Below are 27,667 nucleotides of genomic sequence, written 5' to 3'. Positions count from 1 at the left end.
TCCAGGTGTTAGAATGGCCAAGTCAAAGTCCAGACCTGAATCCAATCGGGAATCTGTGGAAAGAACTGAAAACTGCTGTTCACAAATGCTCTCCATCCAACCTCACTGAGCTCGAGCTGTTTTGCAAGGAGGAATGGGAAAAAATTTCAGTCTCTCGATGTGCAAAACTGATAGAGACATACCCCAAGCGACTTACAGCTGTAATCGCAGCAAAAGGTGGCGCTACAAAGTATTAACTTAAGGGGGCTGAATAATTTTGCACGCCCAATTTTTCAGTTTTTGATTTGTTAAAAAAGTTGGAAATATCCAATAAATGTCGTTCCACTTCATGATTGTGTCCCACTTGTTGTTGATTCTTCACAAAAAAATACAGTTTTATATCTTTATGTTTGAAGCCTGAAATGTGGGAAAAGGTCACAAAGTTCAAGGGGGCCGAATACTTTCGCAAGGCACTGTAAGTATTCAAAACCTTTACTCAGTACTTTGTTGAAGCAACTTTGGCAGCGATTACAGCCTTGAGCCTTCTTCGGTATGATGCTACAAGCTTGGCACACCTGTATTTGGGGATTTGGGGAGTTTTTCCTCTGCAGATCCTCTCAAGCTCTGTCAGGTTGCATGGGGAGTGCCACTGCACAACTATTTTCAGGTCACTTCGATCAAGTCCGGGCTCTGGCTGAGCCACTCAAGAACATTCAGAGACTGGTCCCAAAGCCACTCTTGCTTTATCTTGCCTGTGTGCGTAGGGTCGTTATCCTGTTGGAAGGTGAACCTTCGCCCCAGTCTGAGGTCCTGAGCGCTCTGCAGCAGGTTTTCATCAAGGATCTCTCTGTACTTTGTTCCGTTCATCTTTCCCTAGATCTTGACTAGTCTCCCAGTCCGTGCTGCTGAAAAACATCCCCACAGCATGATGCTGCCACCCCCATGCTTCACCGTAGGGATGGCACCAGGTTTCCTCCAGAATTGAGGCATTCAGGCCAAAGAGTCCAATCTTGGTTTCATCAGACCAGAGAATCTTGTTTCTAATGTTCTGGAGTCCTTTAGTTGCCTTTTGGAAAACTCCAAGCGGGCTGTCATGTGCCTTTTACTTAGGAGTGGCTTCCGTCTGGCAACTCTACCATAAAGGCCTGATTGGTGGAGTGCTGCAGAGATGGTTGTCCTGGAAGGTTCTCCCATCTCCACAGAGTAACTCTGGAGCTCTGTCAGAGTGACCATCGGGTTCTTGGTCACCTGCCTGACCAAGGCTCTTCTCCCCCGATTGCTCAGTTTACCCAGGCGACCAGCTCTAGGAAGAGTCTTGGTGGTTCCAAATTTCTTACTTTTAAGAATGATGGAGGCCACTGTGTTCTTGGGGACCTTCAATGCTGCAGAATTTTTTTTGTACCCTTCTCCAGATCTGTGCCTCAACACAATCCTGTCTCGGAGCTCTATGGACAGTTCCTTCGACCTCATGGCTTGGTTTTGTCTCTGACATGCACTTTCAACTTTGGGACCTTATATAGACGGGTGTGTGCCTTTCCAAATCATGTTCAATCAATTGAATTTACCACAGGTGGACTCCAATCAAGTTGTAGAAACATCTCAAGGATGATCAATGCAAACAGGATGCACCTGAGCTCAATTTTGAGTTTCATAGCAAAGTTAAGTGAAGAATGTATTTTTTGAATTTTTTAAAATAAATTTGCCAACATTGCCAAAAACCTGTTTTCGCTTTGTCGTTGTGGGGTATTGTGTGTAGATTGATGTGAAAAAAATATAATCTAATCCATTTTAGAATAAGGCTGTAACGTATCAAAATGTGGAAAAAGTCAAGGGGTCTGAATACTTTCAGAAAGCATTGTTTGTGTGTGGGAAGCAGGCTTAGGCCAAGGCTTTGATGACTTTGCAATTCTCATCTCCCAAGTTGAAAATGAACAATCTTCTATATAAAGGGCTGCTTCTCCGCTCAAAAGTTCAACTGCTTCTTAATTTGTAGCTTTGTATGTTTTTTATAAATCTAGGATGGAGACTGTAACATTTCTCCCATTTTATTTTGTGTATACATATTATTCATTTTCTCTTTGGATTTCGATTGTCTGTAGCTTATGCTTGCCCATAACCTCACCAATGTTGACATCATCAAACCGCTCACCTACCGGTCGCCGGTTGGACGTACTGCAAAATTCTCTAAAACGGTAGAGGAATGGTAGAGAAATTATCATTCAATAATCTTTTACAGCTCTGGTGGACATTCTTGCAGGTCAACATGCCAATTGCACACACCCTCAAATCTTGCTTGAGACATCTGTGGCATTGTGTTCGGTGGCAAAACTGCGCATTTTAGAGTGGCCTTTTATTGTCCCCAGCAGAAGATGCACCTGTGTAATGACCATACAGTTTAATCAGCTTCTTGATGTGCCACACCTGTCCGGTGGATGGCAAAGGTACATTTGTGCACAACATTTTAGAGGAATAAGATTTTTTTTCAAATGTAACATTTTCTGGGATCTTTCATTTCAGCTCATGAAACAAGGGACCAACACTTTACATGTTGTGTTTATATTTTTGTTCAGTAGTGTTGCTGTTGCAAATGCTCTGAAAGGCCCAGTGCAGTCAAAAGTGCAGATTTCCACACTATGAGGTTGGAATAATACTGTGAAAATGATGATGATGATGATGCACTTTTAGAGTAAGAACTATTTGAAAATGTCACCTAAAATTTCAGCCTGGTTTATTGGGATGAAGTTTTGGCCTGCCTGGTCAAATCACCAGGCGGTAAATGAGTTAATAGATAAATGAGAAAGAGTTCCAAACCTCTCTTCCAGTAACTGCTAGTTTTCAGTTTTTTCCAGTACAGAGCCCTGTATAGAATAAATGGCCGTATACATTATTACCAAATTATTCCTGCGCTGTTCTCAATGTCAAAGGCTATTTATGCTAGTTTGCTTGAAGTGAAGTCAACATTTAGATTTTAACCTCTTGAAGCTAGGGGGCAGTATTTTTATGTTTGGAAAAATAACATTCCCAAAGTAAACGGCCTATTTCTCAGGACCAGATGCTAGAATATGCATACAATTGACAGATTAGGATAGAAAACAATCTAACGTTTCCAAAACTGTCAAAATATTGTCTGTGAGTATAACAGGCCTGATATTGCAGGTGAAACCCTGAGAAAAATCAAACCAGGAAGTGGCTTCTATTTTGAAAACTCCATGTTCCATAGCCTCCCATTGCTCCATTTAAAGGGATATCAACCAGATTCCTTTTCCTATCGCTTCCTCATGGTGTCAACAGTCTTCAGACATAGTTTCAGGCTTTTATTTTAAAGAATGAGCGTGAACGACCACATTGCGTAAGTGGATAGGTGGGGGCTCTCAGACTGAATTGTGCGCAAAAGAGAAAGGCGACCATTGTTACTCCCGGTCCTAGTGAAAAGCCAACTGTCCCGGTTGATATATTATCGAATAGATATTTGAAAAACACCCTGAGGATTGATTATAAAAACCTCTGACATGTTTCTGTGGACATTATGGATATAATTTTGAATTTTTGTCTGCGTTGTCGTGACCGCTCTTTCCGGTGGATTCCTGGGCATAATGCACCAAACTAACGGAGGTATTTGGATGTAAAAAATATTTTTATGGAACAAAAGGAACATTTGTTGTCTAACTGGGAGTCTCGTGAGTGAAAACATCCGAAGATCATCAAAGGTAAACGATTAATTTGATTGCTTTTCTGATTTTTGTGACCAAGTTACCTGATGCTAAGTGTACTTATTGTTTGAGTCGAGCGATCGATAAACTTACACAAACACTTGTATTGCTTTCGCTGTAAAGCATAATTTCAAAATCTGAGACGACAGGTGGATTAACAAAAGGATAAGCTGTGTTTTGCAATATTGCACTTGTGATTTCATGAATATTAATATTTTCTAGTAATATTATTTGACTGTGACGCTATGCTATTCAGCGTTGCTGATGACAATTATCCCGGATCCGGTATGGGTGGTTCAGAGATGAACTATTTTAACCTATATAAGTCATCGCTATATATTCTATTTACTTTGTCCTTGTCCTTGAATATGCTGTTTATTTCTCCTGGGGAGAGGATGTTTTGATATTGAGTTATATTTATTCTGGAGAGATGATGACTTGTCCTGCTATGTATGCAGGCCAGAGGCAGTGTAATGGAGTTTTCAAGCAGCCCGTTGGTCTGTGGATGGGTATTCTGCATCACTGTTCCACTCAATGACTAGCTAATTGAAGTGCAGAGACGACAAAGCAGCGATCACTAAGTTCCTGAAATGACTTAACCTAGCAATATTTTCTGAAAGGGATTTGTTTCTACGAGTTGTCGAGGACAGTTTAGGAAAACACAAACAAACATTTATTTGGGGCAATTTCGACTGTCTTTCTGCATGTGTTTTATTTGATAAACATTTTCTTATTTTTTTTGCATTTGACCCCTTTTTTCTCTCAAATTTCGTGATATTCAATTACGGTCTTGTCTCAACGCTGCAACTCCCCAACGTGCTCGAGAGAGAGGCAAAGCTCGAGTAATACGTCCTCCGAAACATGACCTGCCAAACCTCGCTTCTTAACACCCGCCCACTTAACCCGGAAGCCAGCCGCACAAATGTGCCGGAGGAAACACCGCTCAACTGATGAGTGAGGTCATCCTGCAGGTGCCCGGCCCGCCACAAGGAGTCGCTAGAGCACAATGAGCCAAGTAAAGCCCCCCCGACCAAAGCCTGCCCTAACCCGGACGACGCTGGGCCAATTGTGTGCCGTCCTATGGGACTCCTGGTCACTGCCAGTTGTGACACAGCCTGGGATAAAACCCGGGTGCAGTGCAGTGCCTTAGACCGCTGCGCCACTCGGGAGACCGATTAAACAGTTTCCTGATTGAAAGCGGGATGATATGCTGTGCGTGTGCGTGCGTACAGGTGTCTGAGATGCTGCTGCAGACAGTGTTTGTAAACTGGTAATTGAAATTGTACTGATATCAGATGATGTAGAAATAAATGTGTTTTGATGTAGGAGTCATTGGGAGGGTCAGATGATGTTTGAGTTGTTGGGAGGGTCCGATGATGTTTGAGTTGTTGGGAGGGTCAGATGATGTGTTTGATGTATGAGTCATTGAGACGGTTGTTTAGTATATTTCTTCTCCTAAACCGTCAGTCAACTCTTGATGTCTGTCTGTTTGACAGTGAGTGAGCGGCGTCACGTTGGATTTGTGACACCAGTTTGTCAGACAGGTGGTATGAGGAGAATAGCAATATCTCTGTGTGTGTGTGTGTGTGTGTGTTCCAGTGGGCGGACTGGGCTGCCAAATCGTGAAGTGACTCAATAAGCCATCATAATGTGCTAAACAGACGGTAATGAAACGCTTGCTCTCGCACCCCACAGCTAGCACACAACACACACCAGTCCCTCTACTCTTGATTAATGAACCACGCCTGTTAAATGGTGCCCACATACACACACAGCTCCTGCTCTGCCAGCTAGAGCAGTGGTGCAGAGCAGCCTCAATCACCACCAGTTTGTCGTGTCATTCCCCCCTTCCTCCCCTCAACTCCCATTGTCTTTACTGCAGCGATAGCTCCCTCCTCTCTGCCTCTCACTTTCTCTAACACAAACACACACAAACTATTATACACATGCAAGTTTACACACATGTAATAAAGGGATGGATCAATGATTACAGCCTCACACAGGCACACAAACTGACGCACACCAAATCCAATCAGCCCTACCACATGCTTGAGAGAGGTAAAGACAAGTGGCGAGGGCAAGATAGAGTGAAATATAATGATTCTCTATGGAGCAAGTGGGATAGATAAGACTAGTTGTCTCTTCTATGGTTTCTCATAGTGTGGAGAGGGAGACAGAGGGGTAGAGGGATGCTGAGGCATGTGAGTGTGGTGCACTCCGCACAGGAGCTGGATTGCAAGCAGTCGCTCTCCTCTCTCCTCCTCCCTTCTCTCTCCTTTCTACGTGTGTTCTCTGTAGATTCTCACCCTATTTCAGTTTGCCTGCTCAGCCTTGCTCAAGGCAGCGCTGCCAACCAACACCACGAGGTTGACAACCGACAAACACACACAAACACACACTGGCGCATGGGGATGTTAACCTCAGGATTGCTGGGTGAAGAGTGAAGCATGGACCATGCTGCCAGGTCAGTGTGTATCTTTAATAAGCTTGTTTGGCTTTCTAGTCTGGGCAGGCAGGGAATCAGGAGGTGTGTGTGTCAGAGTGTGTGTGTTGCTGTTCTTGCCAGTCTCATGTGAAGACATCCCTTTATTTGTAGTTGTTTGTTTCTAGTTTGTGTGTGTTTGTGTGTGTGTGTCCTCAGTGTGCTCTAAGGGGAGTGTTTGCCGGCCGCTGTGCAGTAACACAGGGGGACGAGGGAGTTAAGAGCGAGGGGCCAGTGGGTTGACGTGTGTGTAGACTGCAATATGGAGACATTGAGCCCACTTTGTCACCAATGCATCCACTCAGAAGATAGCCAAGAGTCACCCACACCAATGTAGAGTCTGTCTGTCCACTTCAGACTGCTCTGATGAGACATCGGCAGCCTTTCATCTCTGTCCCTCTATTCATATGTTTTAGTCTCCTTTTATGTCCATCTCTTTTTTTCCTCTCATTTGATCTATTCCCTCTCTCTCCCTCTATTCCTCCCCCTTTCTCTCTCTCTCTCTCTCGCTCCCCATTTCTTCATCCCTCTCTATCTGCTACTCCTCTCCCTGTGCAAGGACCATTCTGTAGAAACAGGTGTTGAGGAGTGGAGGAACTCTCAGATAAACACTTGTCCTTACTGTGGTGTTTCACCTCAGCTAAACCAGGCAATTATCTCTCTCACACATACAGTACATACACAATCTTCTGGTGTGTGTGTGTGTGTGTGTGTGTGTGTGTGTGTGTGTGTGTGTGTGTGTGTGTGTGTGTGTGTGTGTGTGTGTGTGTGTGTGTGTGTGTGTGTGTGTGTGTGTGTGTGTGTGTGTGTGTGTGTGTGTGTGCGTGTGTGTGTGTATGGTAGAGATCATTTAGTTTATCCTTGTCTAATATATATATTTTTATATCCTTTATTTTTTACGGGGTGGATCAGCTTTAATATTGCAGATAGACTATGCCTTCTCCCAATGTAATTGTCTATATCATTTCCAATCCCCCATTTGTTTGTAATATATTTTCCTATTATCCCTGTCTACAATTAATTCTAACCAATGAGGGTCAGAGCAGAGGCAGCCACTTGTTAATTCTTCCAATTACATCCCAAGTGAATGCAATGACATGGAAGTTCTCTCGATCAGTGTTTTAAAAGGAGAAGGTAGATGTCTGACTCTGATAGGAGAAACAGTCTAGCTTTGTGTTTGTGGGACAATGTATATGTGTGCATGGCAGCCTCTTTGTGCGCTCCACCCTTGTGTCTGTGTACTGTACGTGCCAGCTCATCTGTGTGCTTGTCTCTTTGTACAATGTGTGTGTGTGTGTGTGTGTGTATGTGCCAGCTTATCTCTGTGTGCTTGCCTCTCTCTCTCTCTCTGTGTGTTTGTCTGCCCCTGCCCTCCCCCTGTCGTTGAGTCCCCTACACCTGTGTGCCCTGGTGAATGTAAATCAGTACTCTCATGGGAAGGTTTATGTGGTAAATGATGATAGCAGTATGCTGCTGCTCACTGGGCACAGTGGACTTGTCTTCCCCATGTTGGTGCTGCACCACCACTCATTCATCTTAGAGGGAGCATGGAGACACACACATTCATCGTTTTGGAGGCTCAAACAAACACACACAGAGAGAGACATTCACACGCACATATTAATCTTGAATGAAGCCAATTAGCTCAGTTGGTTGGGTGTGTGGTGCCTAGTTGGAACAAAATCCTGCAGTACCTGCAGTCTTCCTCTCTCTGCGTCTCCATGTCTCCCTGTTAGATAAGCAGAATGATTACTGTATTCAGTAATTGGTCAGAAGTGTCTGGGAATGACTTCAGATGATTCCTGCTAATTGTCACGCAAAATCCCTGAAACTGTCTAGTTGTGCTTTACCAGAGAACTTCATTTACTTTCACCATGCGTAGCCCTCTCTTAACTCGAGCATCAGTTCCTAGAAAACAGCCGTGATGCTTTAGGGAAAGCTCTGAATAGAAAGTAGCATTTACTCGTCTCTGTTGGAGCTGGATGGTACTGGATGGAGCTACAATGGAGGACAGTGAGGACCACAGCGCAGCATGCTACTCTGCTTCTTCAAGTTTAACTGCACTGTTCACTGGGAGTTCCCTGAGAGGGCATCCGTCTCGTCTACTGTGGGCTATGCTAATGGGGGCGTAGAATGTCTTGGTCATTAAGACCAGTGTTTCTCAACTCGCGTCATATTGTAGGCTTGTTCTGAGGTTACACATTTTTATTCCAGTAATATGCAACATCACAAACAAAGGAAACCCGGCACACTGCTGAAAAGGAGATACCGGTTGAAAAGGAGATACCGGTTGAAAAGGAGATACCGGTTGAAAAGGAGATACCGGTTGAAAAGGAGATTCCGGCTGAAAAGGAGATACCGGCTGAAAAGGAGATACCGGCTGAAAAGGGGATACCGGTTGAAAAGGAGATACCGGCTGAAAAGGAGATACCGGCTGAAAAGGGGATACCGGTTGAAAAGGAGATACTGGTTGAAAAGGAGATACCGGTTGAAAAGGAGATTCCGGCTGAAAAGGAGATACCGGCTGAAAAGGAGATACCGGCTGAAAAGGGGATACCGGTTGAAAAGGAGATACTGGTTGAAAAGGAGATACTGGTTGAAAAGGAGATACCGGTTGAAAAGGAGATACTGGCTGAAAAGGAGATACCGGTTGAAAAGGAGATACCGGTTGAAAAGGAGATACTGGCTGAAAAGGAGATACTGGCTGAAAAGGAGATACCGGTTGAAAAGGAGATACCGGCTGAAAAGGAGATACTGGCTGAAAAGGAGATACCGGTTGAAAAGGAGATACCGGCTGAAAAGGGGATACCGGTTGAAAAGGAGATACTGGTTGAAAAGGAGATACCGGTTGAAAAGGAGATACTGGCTGAAAAGGAGATACTGGCTGAAAAGGAGATACCGGTTGAAAAGGAGATACCGGCTGAAAAGGAGATACCGGCAAGATCAGTGTGCAGGTTTTCATTTTCTCTTAAGATATCATGAAATTATTCCCACGCACCTGCAACAATCAGACTCCGATGTGAACAATGTCAAAAGTACAGAAAAAAGGAACACGTAATTCATAAGAGACTAGCAAAGATTTCCACAATGTACTGTGAGGAATCTACACAGTGAACTCTATTACCCACATAGAGAGGAGAGACTTTGTTATGGGCAGAAACATGGGCTGCAGCCATGCAGAGTTGGCTGTCATGTTTTAATGAGCTTTCATAGTGAGATGTGCTCCCTTTCCTCCCGCATTAATATGATGCTACGCTAATATAGCACACAGAGCTACATCCCGCTCCAGGTAGCAAATTCCTAATTAGACACCCTGCTAGTAATCATGATAATGTAGTAATAGCCAGCATGGTTTCTGAATGGGAATTTATTTTAGGGGATAGAAGCTTTGTAGTCAACAGTTGGAACTGGTGTGTGTGTGTTTGGAGGGACACTGCAGGAGAGGACACATCCACTCTGTGTGTATGTGAGTTGAGCAATGTTTGTGTGTTCATCCACTTCCGCCAACACCAAATGTAATATTTAATGTCTAGGGGAAACGTGTGTGTGTGTGTGTGTGTGTGTGTGTGTGTGTGTGTGTGTGTGTGTGTCTCGATCTGGTGTTGTGGGTGTTTTAAGTGTTTGCTTGCGTGCATGTCCAGCTAATCAGATTGTCCTTATAACTCGACGAAATCCAATTCCACTGACAAATGCTGAGTTATCACAAACTACAACTGTGAGTCTGTCCTGATTTAGCAGCCCTGTTTCCATGTGCAACACAAAATGGATTCTCACCTTCCCTTAACATAATGCAATCACTCCCCCCCCCCCAGTAGAATGGCTGTGTTGCCTGGACTGATAGACAGGCTTTTCCTAGGGTACATCCCAAATGCCACCCTATTCACTATACAGTGGACTTTTGACCAGAGCCCAGGATTTGGTATTACCTGGTACTCCCTGTATATAGCCATGTTATAAACTGGTACTGCCTGTATATAGCCATGTTATTACCTGGTACTCCCTGTATATAACCATGTTCTTACCTGGTACTCCCTGTATGTAGCCATGTTATTACCTGGTACTCCCTGTATATAGCCATGTTATTACCTGGTACTCCCTGTATATAGCCATGTTATTACCTGGTACTCCCTGTATGTAGCCATGGTATAAACTGGTACTCCCTGTATATAGCCATGTTATTACCTCGTACTCCCTGTATGTAGCCATGGTATAAACTGGTACTTCCTGTATATAGCCATGTTATTACCTGGTACTCCCTGTATATAGCCATGTTATTATCTGGTACTCCCTGTATATAGCCATGTTCTTACCTGGTACTTCCTGTATATAGCCATGTTATTACCTGGTACTCCCTGTATATAGCCATGTTATTACCTGGTACTCCCTGTATATAGCCATGTTATTACCTCGTACTCCCTGTATGTAGCCATGTTCTTACCTGGTACTTCCTGTATATAGCCATGTTATTACCTGGTACTCCCTGTATATAGCCATGTTATTACCTGGTACTCCCTGTATATAGCCATGTTATAAACTGGTACTGCCTGTATATAGCCATGTTATTACCTGGTACTCCCTGTATGTAGCCATAGTATAAACAGGTACTCCCTGTATATAGCCATGTTATAAACTGGTACTGCCTGTATATAGCCATGTTATTACCTGGTACTCCCTGTATATAACCATGTTATTACCTGGTACTCCCTGTATATAACCATGTTATTACCTGGTACTCCCTGTATATAACCATGTTATTACCTGGTACTCCCTGTATATAACCATGTTATTACCTGGTACTCCCTGTATATAACCATGTTATTACCTGGTACTCCCTGTATATAACCATGTTATTACCTGGTACTCCCTGTATATAACCATGTTATTACCTGGTACTCCCTGTATATAACCATGTTATTACCTGGTACTCCCTGTATATAGCCATGTTATTAACTGGTACTCCCTGTATATAACCATGTTATTACCTGGTACTTCCTGTATATAACCATGTTATTACCTGGTACTGTCTGTATATAACCATGTTATTACCTGGTACTTCCTGTATATAACCATGTTATAAACAGGTACTCCCTGTATATAACCATGTTATTACCTGGTACTTCCTGTATATAACCATGTTATTACCTGGTACTTCCTGTATATAACCATGTTATTACCTGGTACTTCCTGTATGTAGCCATGTTATTTTTACCCCTTATTTGTCTTTGTTATTCACTGTGTATTTATTCCTCATGTTACTATTTAAAAATATCTATGATCTTTAACTCTGTGGAGAGAGAGGGATGGAAAGGGGGACAGTGGCTGTCCTATATTGTGATGCCACACCTATTATCCATAGAAACCATGTCTTTTGTTCAGGGAAAGGCCAGCGTCCCGCTTCTGCCATTGTTCTGCATGCAACCATTCTGATCAGTACAGCTTCAGTATGCTAAACTAACTCACATTCTGGGTCACTGACTCCCTACTGTAGGTGTCCAGGGAAGTGGATGCTTATTGTAGAGAGATGGCAGTTATGTGTTTTTTACATTTGTATTGTGTGTTCTCCCTTCCAGCAAGAAGACAGTGAATCAACAAACATTAAACACCAGGGGACAACTACAATTGATCAATTTATGGACATGAGGTGTTTTGTCATGAGTTCACTGGATTGTGTGTGTGTGTGTGTGTGTGTGTGTGTGTGTGTGTGTGTGTGTGTGCGTCTTTGTGCGCACCTGTGTGTGCGTATGTGTTCCTCCGTAATTGAGGCATCAGTGTGTGACAGTGTCAACACTCTAGAGGCTGAACGCTCCATGTGTTATACACCCCCTACTGTGTATGTGTGTCATCTTTGGTTTCGGGGGAGGTTAATTCATATAACTCATTGGCACTGGCAGTTCTATTTACAAACGAGTGCAAGGGGCTGTAGTGTCCGACTGTTGGCGCTATCATGCCAACTCCCTGCCACTCATTGTCATGACTTGATAATGACAGCAAACAAGTTTCAATGTCACGTGCACAAGTACAGTGAAATTACTTTCTTGTAAACTGTAAGGTCACAAACAGAGCTGGGGCCAGACTACAGGGGCTGTACTTCTGACTGGAAACTAAAGTTACAGATTATGCCTTTAACAAATGTACAATTGAAGTCAGACGTTTACCTTAGCTAAATACATTTAAACTCAGTTTTTCACAATTCCTGACATTTAATCCCAGTAAAAATTCCCTGTTTTAGGTCAGTTAGGATCACCACTTTATTTTAAGAATGTGAAATGTCAGAATAATCGTAGTGAATTATTTGTCAGCTTTTATTTCTTTCATCACATTCCCAGTGGGACAGAAGTTTACATACACTCAATTAGTATTTGGTAGCATTGCCTTTAAATTGTTTAAGTTGCGTCAAACGTTTCGGGTAGCCTTCCACAAGCTTCCCACAACAAGTTTTGTGAATTTTGGTCCATTCCTCCTGACAGAGCTGGTGTAACTGAGTCAGGTTTGTAGGCCTCCTTGCTCGCACACACTTTTTCAGTTCTGCCCACACATTTTCTATAGGATTGAGGTCAGGGCTTTGTGATGGCCATTCCAATACCCTGACTTTGTTGTCCTTAAGCCATTTTGCCACAACTTTGGTAGTATGCTCGGGGTCATTTTCCATTTGGAAGACCCATTTGCGACAAAGCTTTAACTTCTTGACTGATGTCTTGAGATGTTGCTTCAATATATCCACATCATTTTCCTGCCTCAGGATCCCATCTATTTTGTGAAGTGCACCAGTCCCTCTTGCAGCAAAGCACCCTCACAACATGATGCTGCCACCCCCGTGCTTCACGGTTGGGATGGTGTTCTTCGGCTTGCAAGCTTCCCCCTTTTTCCTCCAAACATAAGGATGGTCATTATGGCCAAACAGTTATATTTTTGTTTCATTAGACCAGAGGACATTTCTCCAAAAAGTATGATCTTTGTCCCCATGTGCAGTTGCAAACCGTAGTCTGGCTTTTTTATGGCGGTTTTGGAGTATTGGCTTTTTCTTCAAGGATGAACCAAACATGTTGAGGTCTACAATTTTTTTTCTGAGGCCTTGACTGATTTCTTTAGATTTTCCCATGATGTCAAGCAAAGAGGCACTGAGTTTGAAGTTAGGCCTTGAAATACATCCACAGGTACACCTCCAATTTACTCAAATTATGCCAATTAGCCTATCAGAAGCTTCTAAAGCCATGACATCATCTTCTGGAATTTTCCAAGCTGTTTAAAGGCAGGGTCAACTTAGTGTATGTAAACTTCTGACCCACTGGAATTGTGATACAGTGAATTATAAGTTAAATAATCTGTCTGTAAACAATTGTTGGAAAAATTACTCATGTCATGCACAAAGTAGTCACCCGCGCAAAGGCACCCGCGCTAACCGTCTTGCCAAAAATATAGTTTGTTAACAAGAAATTTGTGGAGTTGTTGAAAAACGAGCTTTAATGACTCCAACATAAGTGTATGTAAACTTTCGACTTCAACTGTATATCTGACATGTGTAATGCATTACTTTTGACCAGAAGTAGGCACACACTGACACACACACACTGACACACACACTGAGAGACACACACTGTCACGCCCTGACCATAGAGAGCCCTCGGTCCAGAGCTTCCGGCGACGGTCCCCGGTCCAGAGCTTCCAGCGACGGTCCCCGGTCCAGAGCTTCCGGCGACGGCCCCCGGTCCAGAGCTTCCGGCGACGGTCCCCGGTCCGGAACTTCCGGCCACGGTCCCCTGTCCGGAACTTCCGGCCACGGTCCCCGGTCCGGAGCTTCCGGCCACGGTCCCCGGTCCGGAGCTTCCGACGAGGGTCAACGGTTCGGAGCTTCCAGGCAAGGCGTCCAGTCCAGCTCCATGGCCGGAGCCTTCCTTTGCACAGGTGCCCAGTCCAGGCACTGCGTTCAGTTCCGCCCCAAGGCCGGAGCCTTCCTCTGCGCCGGTCACCAGTCCAGGCACGGCGTCCAACCCAGCTCCATGGCCGGAGGCTTCCTTTGCACCAATGCCCAGTCCAGGCACTGCGTTCAGTTCCGCCCCAAGGCCGGAGCCTTCCTCTGCACCGGTGCCCAGTCAAGAGCCCTTGGTTCTCTATGGTGTAGTAGGTCAGGGTGTGACTAGGGGGTGATCTAGTATATATATTTCTATGTTGGTGCTAATGTGGTTCCCAAGTAGAGGCAGCTGTTTATCGTTGCCTCTGATTGGGGATCATATTTAGGTAGCTATTTCCCCACCTGTGTTTTGTGGGATATTGAGTGTTTGTTAGTGTGTTTGGGCACTACTTCCTCATGGTCTTTGTACGTTTTGTTATGTTGTTTTATTAGTTTCACTTAAATAAATATGTGGAACTATACTCACGCTGCGCCTTGGTCTGCTCATTTCCAAGATCGTGACACACACACACACACTACACACAGACATTCTCTCTCACTCACTCACTCACTCACGCACTCACACACACCCGCCCTTCTGAGATGAGAGTAATCACTAATTGAGCCAGCAGCAGCTGTCCTGCCTCCCACACTGTTCCGATAGTGCTCCTTAACTGTGTGCGTTTGCGTGTATGCGTGACTCAAGGTCACAAAGAGTTCACGGTTGGTATTCTTATCAAACACTAAATTAAATGTAAATTAACCATTTTAACCACAGCTGACTGAGATTAAAGCCTCTGCTGCCATCATGACTCAAATATCAAATGGTGATTAATAAGAAAGACGTTTCGGACCAGTTCCCTGCACTTTACACCTCTATTTTCACAATCTTCCCTTTCTCACTATCCCCCTCTCTCTTCATCCCTCTATCTGTCAACATTTCTCTGCCTGCCTTCTTTCCGGTCTCCCCTTTCTCAACTCATCCACTTTCTTCTACCTCTTTCTTTCCCTTTAGTTTCTCTGTCTTTCTCCCTCCCAACTCACCCCCTTGATCTCTTTTCCCCTCTTCCTACTTTTCTCCACATTTACTATAACAGTCTCTCTCCCTCTTTTCCCTCCTTCCCTGCCTCTTTTCTCCTGTTCTCTCGTCCTACTTTTTTTGTTTTCTCAACCCATCCACGCGTACTACCTCTAAAGTCTCTCTCTCTCTTCCTCTTGTCCCTCGTTCCCTCTGTTTCTGACCTCCTTTACTCTCATGGAGTGTTTCTCTCCCCCTCCTTTGTATCGGTTGGAATTGATGAACCTATTGGGACTTTTAATTACTCTTCTTATAGCGTGACAGGAATGAAAGCCTTCTCTCTCGCTCTCTCTGTTTCTCTCTCCCTCCCTCTTTTCTTTCTCTTTGTCTCTCTTTTCCCTCTCTCACCACTGTAAAAAAAAAAACAGCCCTCAATGTTTTTATTTTCTATCTCTGTTCTCTCGCCTTCCTCTCTCTCCCCCTCCTTCTCTAAGTGCTTAAAGAAAGTATTCACACCCCTTGATCTTACAGCCTGAATTTAAAATTGATTAAATTGTCCTCAACCCAATTGAGATGGTTTGGGATGAGTTGGACCGCAGAGTGAAGGAAAAGCAGCCAACAAGCGCTCAGAATATGTTGGAACTCCTTCAAGACAGTTGGAAGCTGGTTGAGAGAATGTCAAGAGTGTGCAAAGCTGTCAAAACAAAGGGTGGTTACTTTGAAGAATCTCAAATATAAAATCTATGTTTATCACTTTTTTGGTTACTACATGATTCCATATGTGTTATTTCATAGTTTTGATGTAGAAAATGTAGAAAATAGTAAAAAAAATAAAGGAAAACCCTTGAATGCGTAGGTGTGTCCAAACTTTTGCTGCTAATGTATGTATTTTGAAATGTTTACTAATTAATTACAAATGAAAAGCTGAAATATCTTGAGTCAATAAGTATTCAAGCCCTTTTTTATGGCAAGGTTCAGGAGTAAAAAAATATGCTTAAAAAGTAGTCACATAATAAGTGGCATGGACTCACTCTGTGTACACAATAATAGTGTTTAACATGATTTTTTCATCTCTGTTCCCCACACATACAATTATCTGTAAGGTCCCTCAGTCGAGTAGTGAATTGCAACCACAGATTCAATCACAAAGACCAAAGAGGTTTTTCAATGCCTTGCAAAGAAGGGCACCTTTTGGTAGATTGGTAATCAATCCTCAGGTTGTTTTTAAAATATATAATTGATAATATATCAACCGCAACTGTCTTTTTCAGTTGGAGAGGGAAAGGCAATGGCTGCCCAAATTCTGTTACGCATACAAAACGCTGCTGGCACCCGGCCATACAATGACGCGATGTTATCTTTCTCGCTCATTTTTCTAAATAAAAGCCTGAAACTACGTCTAAAGACTGTTGACACCTTGAGGAAGCGATGGAAAAAGGAATCTGGTTGATATCCCATTAAATGGAGCAAAGGCAGGCTATGGAACATGGAGTTTTCAAAATAGAAGCCACTTCCTGGTTTGATTTTCCTCAGGGTTTCGCCTGCAATATCAGTTCTGTTATACTCACAGACAATATTTTGACCGTTTTGGAAACTTTAGAGTGTTTTCTATCCTAAGCTGTCAATTATATGCATATAATTGGATGCACCTGAGCTCAGGATGCACCTGAGCTCAGGATGCACCTGAGCTCCATTTTGAGTCTCATAGCAAAGGGTCTGAATATTTATGTAAGTAAGCTATCTCTGTTTTTATTTTCAATGCATTTTTCTAAAAGCTTGTTTTAGCTTTGTCATTATGATTTTTTGTGTGTAGATAGATTTTTTTTATTAAATCCATTTTATAATAAGGCAGTAACATAACAAAATGTGGGAAAAGGGAAGGGGTCTGAATACTTTCCGAATGCATTGTACGTGCTCATCCTCGTCCTCCTCACCAGCATCTTGACCTTTCTGCAGTTCGGTGTCGTTACCAACTTCAGTGGACAAATGCTCACCTTCGATGGCCGCTGGCACGCTGGAGAAGTGTGCTCCTCACGGATGAATCACGGTTTCAACTGTATCACATGTATGGTGTTGTGTGGGTGAGCGGTTTGCTGTTGTCAACGTTGTGAACAGAGTGCACCATGGTGGCATTAGGGTTATGGTATGGGCAGGCATAAGCTACGGATAACTAACACAATTGCATTTTATTGATAGCAATTTGAATGCACAGAGATACTGTGACGAGATCGTAAGACCCATTGTCGTTCCATTCATCTGCCGCCTTCACTTCATGTTTCAGCATAATAATGCACTGTCACAAGGATCTGTACATGATTCATGGAAGCTGAACATGTCCCAGTTCTTCCATGACCTCCATTCTTACCAGACATGTTACCCATTGAGCATGTTTGGGATGCTCTGGATCAACGTGTACAACAGCGTGTTCCAGTTCCCTTCCAATATCCAGCAACTTCGCACAGCCATTGAAGAGGAGTGGGACAACTTTCTACAGGACAAAATCAACAGCCTGAACTCTATACAAAGGAGATATGTCGCGCTGCGTGAGTCAAATGGTGGTCAGACCAGATACTGACTGGTTTTCTGAATTTATGTATCTGTGACCAACTGATGTATATCTGTATTCCCAGTCATGTGAAAGCCGTAGATCAGGGCCTAATGTAGTTATTTAATTTGACTGATTTTCTTATAATGAACTGTATGTAACTCAATTAAATCTTAGAAATTGTTGCATGTTTTGTTTTGATATTTTTCTTCAATGTAAATCTACTTGAAAATCTACAGCAAGACAAGAAAATGGTTGTCTAGCAATGATCAACATCCAATTTGACAGAAGTTTAAGAATTTTGTAAAGAATAATGGGCAAATGTTGCACAATTTTTTTAAATTATTTTTTAAAACTTTTATTTAATTAGGCAAGTCAGTTAAGAACAAATTCTCATTTACAATGACGGTCTACCCCGGCCAAACCCGGACGACACTGGGCCAATTGTGCGCCACCCTATGGGACTCCCAATCATGACCGGATGTGATACAGCCTGGATTCAAACCAGGGTCTGTAGTGACGCCTCTTGCACTGAGATGCAGTGACTTCGAACGCAGCGCCACTCGGGAGCTACAATCCAGGTGTGGAAAGCTCTTAGAGACTTACCCAGAAAGACTCACAGCTGTAATCGCTGCCAAAGTTGCTTCTACAAAGTATTGACTCGGGAGTGAAAACTTAGGTAAATGGGATATTTCTAAAAACATGTTTTCATTTTCATGTTTTCATTGTGTTATTATGGGGTATTGTGTATAGATGATTTAATCAATTTTAAATTCAGGATGTAACACAACAAATGTTGGAATAAGTCAAATAGTATGAATACTTTCTGAAGGCACTGTATCTCTCGCTCTCTTGCCCTTTCTTGCCCCTCCAAACAGGAGTTGGAACAAAAAAGAGAGAAGAGAGGAAGGGGTGGTCTGAGCCAAATAAAGACCTGTATATACAGTACCTCTGCTGATTGGGTGATGGATAAATGATGTGAGTTGGATGGGGGAATCACTGTGCAATGGATTGGGTGGAAGAGTGGCTTTTTACAAGTTGTTGCAGCACCTTACACAAACACACACACACACACACAGCGTACATGCACAGGGGTTGTTTGATCAGAAGATTTGAATCTCATTATTTTGATTGGCATCTGCCTTTGAGGGTCATCTAATATGATCCTTTCATGAAAGATGGGCAGATCTTAAATGGGGGACACACACAGAGGAGTTTAAGTCTGGACCTCCGCTCTACCCAGACCTTTAGCTGTGGACAGAGAGGGGAAGAGCAAAGATAGAGAGGGAGGACAAATAAGAGAGGGAGGACAGATAAGAGAGGAAGAGCAAATACGATAGGAGAAGAAAGTGAGGACAGATGAGATTGGAGAAGAGTGGAGGACAGATAAAATTGGAGAAGAGGAATAGGACAAATAATATAGGAGAAGAGAGAGAGGACAGATAAGAGAGGCATGTGGTCAGCCAGGCCATCCCTCCCTAAACCAGAGGATTACAGAAAGGAACAGCTAGTGTAGGAGCCTTTCTACAGTAACCTAGGGCTGGGCGATATGGCCAAAATATCATATCACTGTATTTTTCAAAATGTGTATTTTGTAATTTTGCTCTATAAGTAGTGTGTGACCCTAGGCTGCATTCTCACCAGACATGTCACCCATAAAGCATGTTTGGGATTCTCTGGATTGATGTGTACGACAGCGTGTTCCATTTCCAAATTCTAAGTGATTTTAATGGTCTTTCTTCATTCTGATTTGTTTTATACTGTTCAATTAAACTTCAGCAAAAAATAATTTTCATCAATTTCTGCATTTCCTGCATTCATTTGAGATCATTTCCACATTGCCACGTATGGCTGCACGATATTGGCAAAACATCTAGGCCTTATTTTTAACCAAATGTTGCAATTGTGATTTGACTTAAAACAAAAAACGCTTTGGTGAACTGTTGGAATCATGGAAATAGAATGACTATTCTAATTCTATAGTTAGAATATATTAGTGGGCACTTTGAATACAGTGTTTGACATGACAACGAATGAAAATGCCAGAGAGGAGTTATTGTGACAGTATAGGAACCAAAGTGTTGGTCAGTGTTTCCTAGGGGACCCTATAATCTTTGGCTACATTAAATGTTTTCTCATAGCTACTTCATGTAGCTAACATATTCATGCTTTGCCTAATCCTCTTTGGTTTAGAAAATACAGTTGCACAAACAACTAGCTGATTTAGTCCTCACCATCACTGGTATAATCAGGCTGTATAGCCAGGTACATTTGCTCTGACTTAGTACATTTATTAGCTAACCAGCTAATTTGTTATTAGCATTAGTGGCTAACAGGTTTTAGCCACAATTTGCTAAGAAAAGACAAACTAGCTGTTTACAGATGTAAGAAACACCAACTAATAGTGTTATTATAGAACGCTTGTGGATTTATATAAAGATGTGAAGTGGAAACGGCGTTGTAGGCATCGACACAAGTGTCTCCTTGTCAAGCAACAACAAATGCGCTCCTTGTGTGAAAGGGGGCAAGGCTAGGTCTGTGTGGAAAGCGGCATGGATAGGCAGAGAGAGAGGACTCAGTAGCGGAGCAAATTATAAAAATGGACGTTACACAGGGCTTACCACATTTAATAAACTAAACATTCAAATGCCATTATAGAAGGTAAAGTAAAAACCCAAACCGGTCCGTGCATCGATACTGGTATAAAGTAAAATACGGTATACAGCCCAGCCCTACTGTAACCTGACACCTGTGTAGCTCTATCAGAACTACATCAGGACTCAGACACAGCCCTGGGGTACCCCAGAATGGATTGAAGATGACATTGTGTTAAATAGATGGCATGATACATCCAATGTGACTTGAATACTGCAATTATAGGGATTATTGCATAGCAGAACTAGCTAGCATTATCAAACTAGAAAGCAGAGCTTAGACTTTAGCTAGAGAGCAGAGATGAACCTGTTCTGTGTATTGGAGGTAGCCCAGGGCCTCCTCAGTCAGGGAGATATTGTAATAATTGCCCTCATGTTTAATGGAACAGACCAGGGTAATCCACCGACTGGACATATCAAATAGATTCATCACAGGAAAGAAAAATAAGAAACTTGTGTGTGTGTGTGTGCCGCCTTCATGTGTCTTTGTCCAGTATTCAGTCAGGGTGATTGCCTTTAAGAACTTTTCTAGTGTGTAAAACTAGATGTATGGTTGTCACTGTTCTCTTTCACATGTTACTCTCTTCAACACTGAAACACCTCTCTTTTGCTCCTGTCCCCCCAGAGCTGATCAGGTTGCGTTACGGGGAGCTGTGCGGAGAGCTGCTGTGTGTGGAGCTGGACAGGGAACGCCAGGGCCTGGGTCTGAGCCTGGCTGGAAACAAGGACCGTTCCTGCCTCAGCATCTTCGTGGTAGGCATCAGCCCTGGGGGCCCCGCCGCCAAGGACGGACGCATCCGCGTAGGGGACGAGCTGCTGGAGGTGAGGGGGTGCCACACCTAAACACACACACTAGTGATGTACGGGTCAACTCATAACCCGCAGGCGGCTTTTGGGTCATGAAATATTGTGTGGATGAAGTGTGGGTGGGTTGAATAAGGAGAAAACGATGCATTAAAAATCTATGAATGTCTAATTACTGTGCAGTTGATATCTATAGGATACACTGAGGTTTATATTTTGTTCTCTGTATCTGGCGTTAGGACCCTAAAGCTGAGGCTACACACTAACTGTAGCATGCCAAATACACGCCAGCTAACAAATACACACCAGCTAACAAATACACGGCAACTGACAAATACACACCAGCTAACAAATACACGCCAGCTAACAAATACACGCCAACTGACAAATACACACCAGCTAACAAATACACGCCAGCTGACAAATACACATCAGCTAACAAATACACGCCAACTGACAAATACACGCCAGCTAACAAATCCACATCAGCTAACAAATACACATCAGCTAACAAATACACGCCAACTGACAAATATACACCAACTGACAAATACACATCAGCTGACAAATACACGCCAACTGACAAATACACGCCAACTGACAAATATACACCAACTGACAAATACACATCAGCTAACAAATACACATCAGCTAACAAATACACGCCAACTGACAAATACACGCCAGCTAGCAAATACACATCAGCTAACAAATACACGCCAACTGACAAATACACACCAACTAACAAATACACACCAACTGACAAATACACGCCAACTGACAAATACACGCCAACTAACAAATACACACCAACTGACAAATACACACCAACTGACAAATACACGCCAACTGACAAATACACACCAACTGACAAATACACACCAACTGATAAATACACACCAACTGACAAATACACACCAACTGACAAATACACACCAACTAACAAATACACACCAACTGACAAATACACGCCAACTGACAAATACACGCCAACTGACAAATACTTTTGGAAAAAGTGAAATGGAGACTTGAAAATAAATAGAAGCAGGGCCAGAACAGTAGTCTAATGTTTGGGAAACATTGAAAGACCTTTCAATGTATGGCTGAATGCGTAGTGGCATAGATTAGGCCTAGGTTATAGGCTATATCAGATACGTTTCTCTGTACAGAAAACATATTCCCTTTCATGAACGCATTTCATGCAATTCTACTGCACTTTATATGACTGGAGAGATTAGCAGTCTTTTTTAATACTATAAAAATGACATGGTAGCCTACTCTGCTGGCACTGACAAACTGATCAATAAAAACAATGTTGTCTAATCCACATAATAGGCCTAGGAGAAGGGGAGACACAAACACAATATGATGTCCATCTAGCCTGGAAGAGGAAATTCACACGGATCCAACAATAATAAAGAGTGAATATGCGCACACTGGGAAAAAGGCAGATGCTCTGCGCTAGTGCCAATAAGTTAGACTATACTGTTCGCTCAATTAAGTTGAGAATTTTGATAAGGATAATGGGCAAATGTTGCGCAGTTTTATTTTTTATTGAACCTTTATTTAACGAGACAAGTCAGTTAATTAAGAACAAATTCTTATTTACAATGACGGCCTGCACCGGCCAAACCCGGACGACACTGGGCCAATTGTGCACCGCCCTATGGGACTCCCAATCACGACCGGATGTGATACACCCTGGATTCAAACCAGGGTCTGTAGTGACGCCTCTTGCACTGAGATGCAGTGACTTCGAACGCAGCGCCACTCGGGAGCTACAATCCAGGTGTGGAAAGCTCTTAGAGACTTACCCAGAAAGACTCACAGCTGTAATCGCTGCCAAAGTTGCTTCTACAAAGTATTGACTCGGGAGTGAAAACTTATGTAAATTAGATAATTCTGTTTCATTTTCAATACATTTCCCAAAATTTCTAAAAACATGTTTTCATTTTGTTATTATGGGGTATTGTGTATAGATGGGTGAGGGAAAAAATTATTTAATCAATTTTAAATTCAGGCTGTAACACAACAAATGTTGGAATAAGTCAAGGAGTATGAATAATTTCTGAAGGCACTGTATCTCTCGCTCTCTTGCCCTTTCATGTTCACTGTGTGACAGCTGCAGGTTTTGATGCAAAACAGGAGTTGGAACACTATGCTGGGCAGAAATACAAAGAAAGAGAGAGGAAGGAGTGGTCTGAGCCAAATAAAGACCTGTATATACAGTACCTCTGCTGATTGGACGATTGGGTGATGGATAAACGATGTGAGTTGGATGGGGGAATCACTGTGCAATGGATTGGGTGGAAGAGTGGCTTTTTACAAGGTGTTGCAGCACCTTACACAAACACACACACACGTACATACACATACACACACACACACACACACACACACACACACAGATATACACAAACACACACACACACACACACAGCGTACATGCACAGGGGTTGTTTGATCAGAAGATTTGAATCTCATTATTTTGATTGACAGCTGCCTTCGAGGGTCATCTAATATGATCCTTCCATGAAAGATGGGCAGATCTTAAATGGGGGACACACACAGAGGAGTTCAATGCTAAAGAACATCTAGCCGTTCGAGAGCACCCTTACCTGCCGATCTATAAATGATGTGTCGGTAATCTAGCATGGGTAGGAAGGTCATCTGAATCAGGGTTAGTTTGGCAGCTGGGGTGAAAGAGGAGCGATTACGATAGAGGAAACCAAATCTAGATTTAACTTTAGCCTGCAGCTTTGATATGTGCTGAGAGAAGGACAGTGTACTGTCTAGCCATACTCCCAAGTACTTGTATGAGGTGACTACCTCAAGCTCTAAACCCTCAGAGATAGTAATCACACCTGTGGGGAGAGGGGCATTCTTCTTACCAAACCACATGACCTTTGTTTTGGAGGTGTTCAGAACAAGGTTAAGGGTAGAGAATGTTTGTTGGACTCTAAGAAAGCTTTGTTGTGGAGCATTTAACACAAAATCCATGGGGGGGCCAGCTGAGAATAAGACTGTATCTGCACATAAATAGATGAGAGAGAGTCCTACTGCCTGAGCTATGTTGTTGGTGTAAATTGAGAAGAGAGTGGGGCCTAGGATTGATCCTTGGGGTACTCCCTTGGTGACAGGCAGTGGCTGAGACAGCAGATGTTCTGACTTTATACACTGCACTCTTTGAGAGAGGTAGTTAGTAAACCAGGCCAAAGACCCCTCAGAGACACAAGAATGGAATGGTCTACTGTATCAAAAGCTTTGGCCAAGTAAAAAAAAATAGCAGCACAACATTGCTTAAAATCAAGGGCAGTGGTGATATCATTGAGGACCTTTAAGGTTGCAGTGACACATCCATAACCTGAGCGGAAACTAGATTGCATACCAAAGAGAATATTATAGACATCAAGAAAGCCAGTCAGTTGATTATTGACACGTTTTTCCAACACTTTTGATAAACAAGGAAAAATAGAAATAGGCCTATAACAGTTAGGATCAGCTTGAGCTCCCCCTTTAAATAAAGGACGAGAGAGACAGGAGAGACAGGTTAAAAAGGTCGGAGATAGGCTTGGCGATGATAGGGGCAGCAACCTTAAAGAAGAAAGGGTCTAAACCATCTGACCCAGTTTCAAGAGCTCCTTTAAAACCTTTGACTGAGTAACTGCCTGCAGGAAGAAACTTTGTAGCGGTTGCAGGGGAAAAATAGGGAGAAGCATCGTGGATAGTCACATTAGAAAGGGAGGGAGATGAGGAAATGTTGGATGGTAAAGGAGGAATGGCTGAGTCAAATAGGACTCCTGACTTAATGAACTGGTGATGAAAGAGCTCAGCCATGTGCTTCTTGTCAGTAATCAACATTAAGGGACATGGGCAGCTGTGAGGAGGAGGGTTTATTCTTCAGGTCTTTAACTGTTTTCCCGAACTTCTTGGGGTTAGATCCACAGAGGAGGGAACTGCTCCTTAAAGTAACTAGCTTTGGCCTTCTGGTAGCCTGAGTGCACTTATTTCTCATTTACCTCAAAGAGAGCCAGTCAGCCCGAGTATGCGTGCGTGTGCCGAGCCTTTCGCCAAATGCATTTCTTGAGGTGGAGTAATTGCAAGATAACGTTTGAACCAGGGGCTGAACCTGTTTTTGATTCTCATTTTCTTTATAGGGGAGTGTTTAACAATACCACTGAACATATCAAAAAAGAAGGTCCAAGAGAGGGGATAAAGCTGATTCTATACCATTTTACAGAGGCCAGTTCATGAAGGAAGGCTTGCTCATTAAAGTTTTTTAGCAAGGGTCAATGACAAGTTAGGACAGGTCGTTTCACTGAGCAGCCATTACGAACACAGGCTGTAAAACAGTGATCATTTAGGTCATTACAGAAAACACCAGACTGATACCTATCAGGATTATTTGTGAGGATAACATCGAGGAGAGTAGCCTTCTCTGGGTGTTTGGAGTCTTACCTTGTGGGATTGGTAATAATCTGAGGAAGATTTAGGGAGTTGAATTGCTTTAGGACTAAATCAGGTGGTTTAAGCATGTCCCAGTTTAGGTCACCTAGCAGGACAAATTCAAATTTAGTGTAAGGGGCCAGGAGAGAGCTTAGGGCAGATAGGGTACAGGCCAGTGCTGATGGAGAACGATAGCACCCAGCAACAGTCACCCAGCAACAGTCACCCAGCCACCACAAAGAGCCATTTGAAAGTTTAATACTTAAAACCAGCAAATCAAATTGTTTGGGGACAGACTTAGTGGAGACAACCGAGAACTGAAGGTGATCCTTGGTGAAGATAGCCACCCCCCCACACACACATTTGGAAGATCTGTCTTGCCGAAAAAGGTGATAACCAGGAAGGTTAACATCAGTATTCAAATCACTCTTCCTTAACCACGTCTCATCAATGACCAACACATCTGGATTGGAGCTGTGAAACCACACTTTCAATTGATCCATTTTAGGTAATAAGCTTCTAGTGTTAACGTGCAGAAACCCAGGCTTTTACGAGAGCAGAAATCAGTGAAGCAGATATCAGAGCACAAGTCAGAATTGGGGCTAGCAACAGTAGATGGGCCAGTGTGTACATGCACATTTCCAGACATCATCAACAGTAATACAATCAAGGCACAGCATAGGACAGGGAGAGCTCTGCAGTGCTGATTTATGACATCTGAATGTGCATCAGATGGCAACAAGATCATATTGCACAGCAATTTCATTAGGTAACATGAATACAAAGCCGGCGAGAGGTGGTTAGAATAGGATGGGAGGCTAAAAGTCTGTGTAACCAATAGAGAGTCAGAGTCCCGAGTGTGGGAACAAACATAGTATGTCCCACGGTTGGGTAAAGAACGTTTGTAGTCAACAAAGCATGCAGGAGGCAAATAGCAAAATGAAAAATGACTTTTTTTTAAATATATAACAACTTATAGCCATTGGGGGCGTACCTGTACCAGACAGGGAGAGACAGGCCAGGGCAGACGATGAACAGATCGCCAGGTGGATCCAAGCAGCAGGCAAGGGAAGTAGGTGTGCGAAGGTCTTTCCTCTTCCCACCTCTGCTGTTCTCAGAGAGACACAGATTCCAGGAAAACCTCTATCACAATGTTTGGCCACAAAACACAACGCGAGTGTCGAGTCTTTAGATTTTCACCACGACAACGTCAAAATAGTCTTGTCTTTTCTTATCCTTATCCGTTCCCCTTACTCCAGTTTCTCCTTCCTTCGCGATCGTTCAACTTCTTCATTCAAGCAACTTTGTATGAACTTCGAAGTCCAGAGTAAGAGCAGTGTTTCCCTCATCGTTACTGAGGCAGGCCTCCATAGCAACATAGCCTAAATAAAATCTGGACACTGACTGTATAACCTCTCACATAGCCTGATTTAAAATGAAGTCCTGCAGAATTAAGTATTTCTTTAAGTAAAATTATACACCAAATATACATTTTTATTCAGGGGCAGGAGTGGAGAAATATTATTTCTTTCTTTCAGCATCTTGAGAGCATGGCTGGAGTGATTATGGACATATTCAATCTCTCCCTGTCCCAGTCTGTTGTCCCCACTTGCTTTAAGATGCCCACCATTGTTCCTGTAACCAAGAAAGCTAAGGTAACTGAACTAAATGACTATCGCCCCGTAGCACTCACTTCTGTCATCATGCAGTGCTTTGAGAGGCTAGTTAAGGACAATATCACCTCTACCTTACCTGACCCTCTAGACCCACTTCAATACGCATATCGTCCCAACAGATCCACGAACGATGCAATAGCCATCACACTGCCCATTGCCCTATCCCACCTGGACAAGAATTCTGTTCATTGACTATAGCTCAGTATTCAACACCATAGTACCCTCCAAGCTCATCATTAAGCTCGAGGCCCTGGGTCTGAACCCCGCCCTGTGCAACTGGGTCCTGGACTTCCTGACGGGCCACCCCCCAGGTGGTGAAGGTAGGAAACAACACCTCCACTTCGCCGATCCTCAACATAGGGGCCCCACAAGTGTGCGTACTCAGTCCTCTCCTGTACTCCCTGTTCACCCATGACTGCGTGGTCGCACACGTCTCTAACTCAATCATTTTCAGACGACAGAACC

The 27,667-nt window shown here is 43.1% G+C and overlaps 1 protein-coding gene across 1 annotated transcript in view; it reads left to right on the top strand.

Annotated features, from left to right (window-relative positions):
* LOC110511200 (inaD-like protein) overlaps positions 1–27,667 on the top strand; it is a 297,471-nt gene that overhangs the window by 201,892 nt on the left and 67,912 nt on the right. Inside the window, exon 26 of the mRNA XM_090184789.1 lies at positions 20,902–21,098. Within this exon, the coding sequence (XP_090040915.1) occupies positions 20,902–21,098 (197 nt within the window). The remainder of the gene's footprint in view (positions 1–20,901; positions 21,099–27,667) is intronic.

The sequence above is a fragment of the Oncorhynchus mykiss genome, chromosome 1 (genome assembly GCF_057628025.1).
Source record: "Oncorhynchus mykiss isolate SJ-2025 chromosome 1, ASM5762802v1, whole genome shotgun sequence".
NCBI classification, from domain to species: domain Eukaryota; kingdom Metazoa; phylum Chordata; class Actinopteri; order Salmoniformes; family Salmonidae; genus Oncorhynchus; species Oncorhynchus mykiss.
Note: the sequence above shows the minus strand (reverse complement) of the source record. Positions and strands in the feature narration are given on the sequence as shown.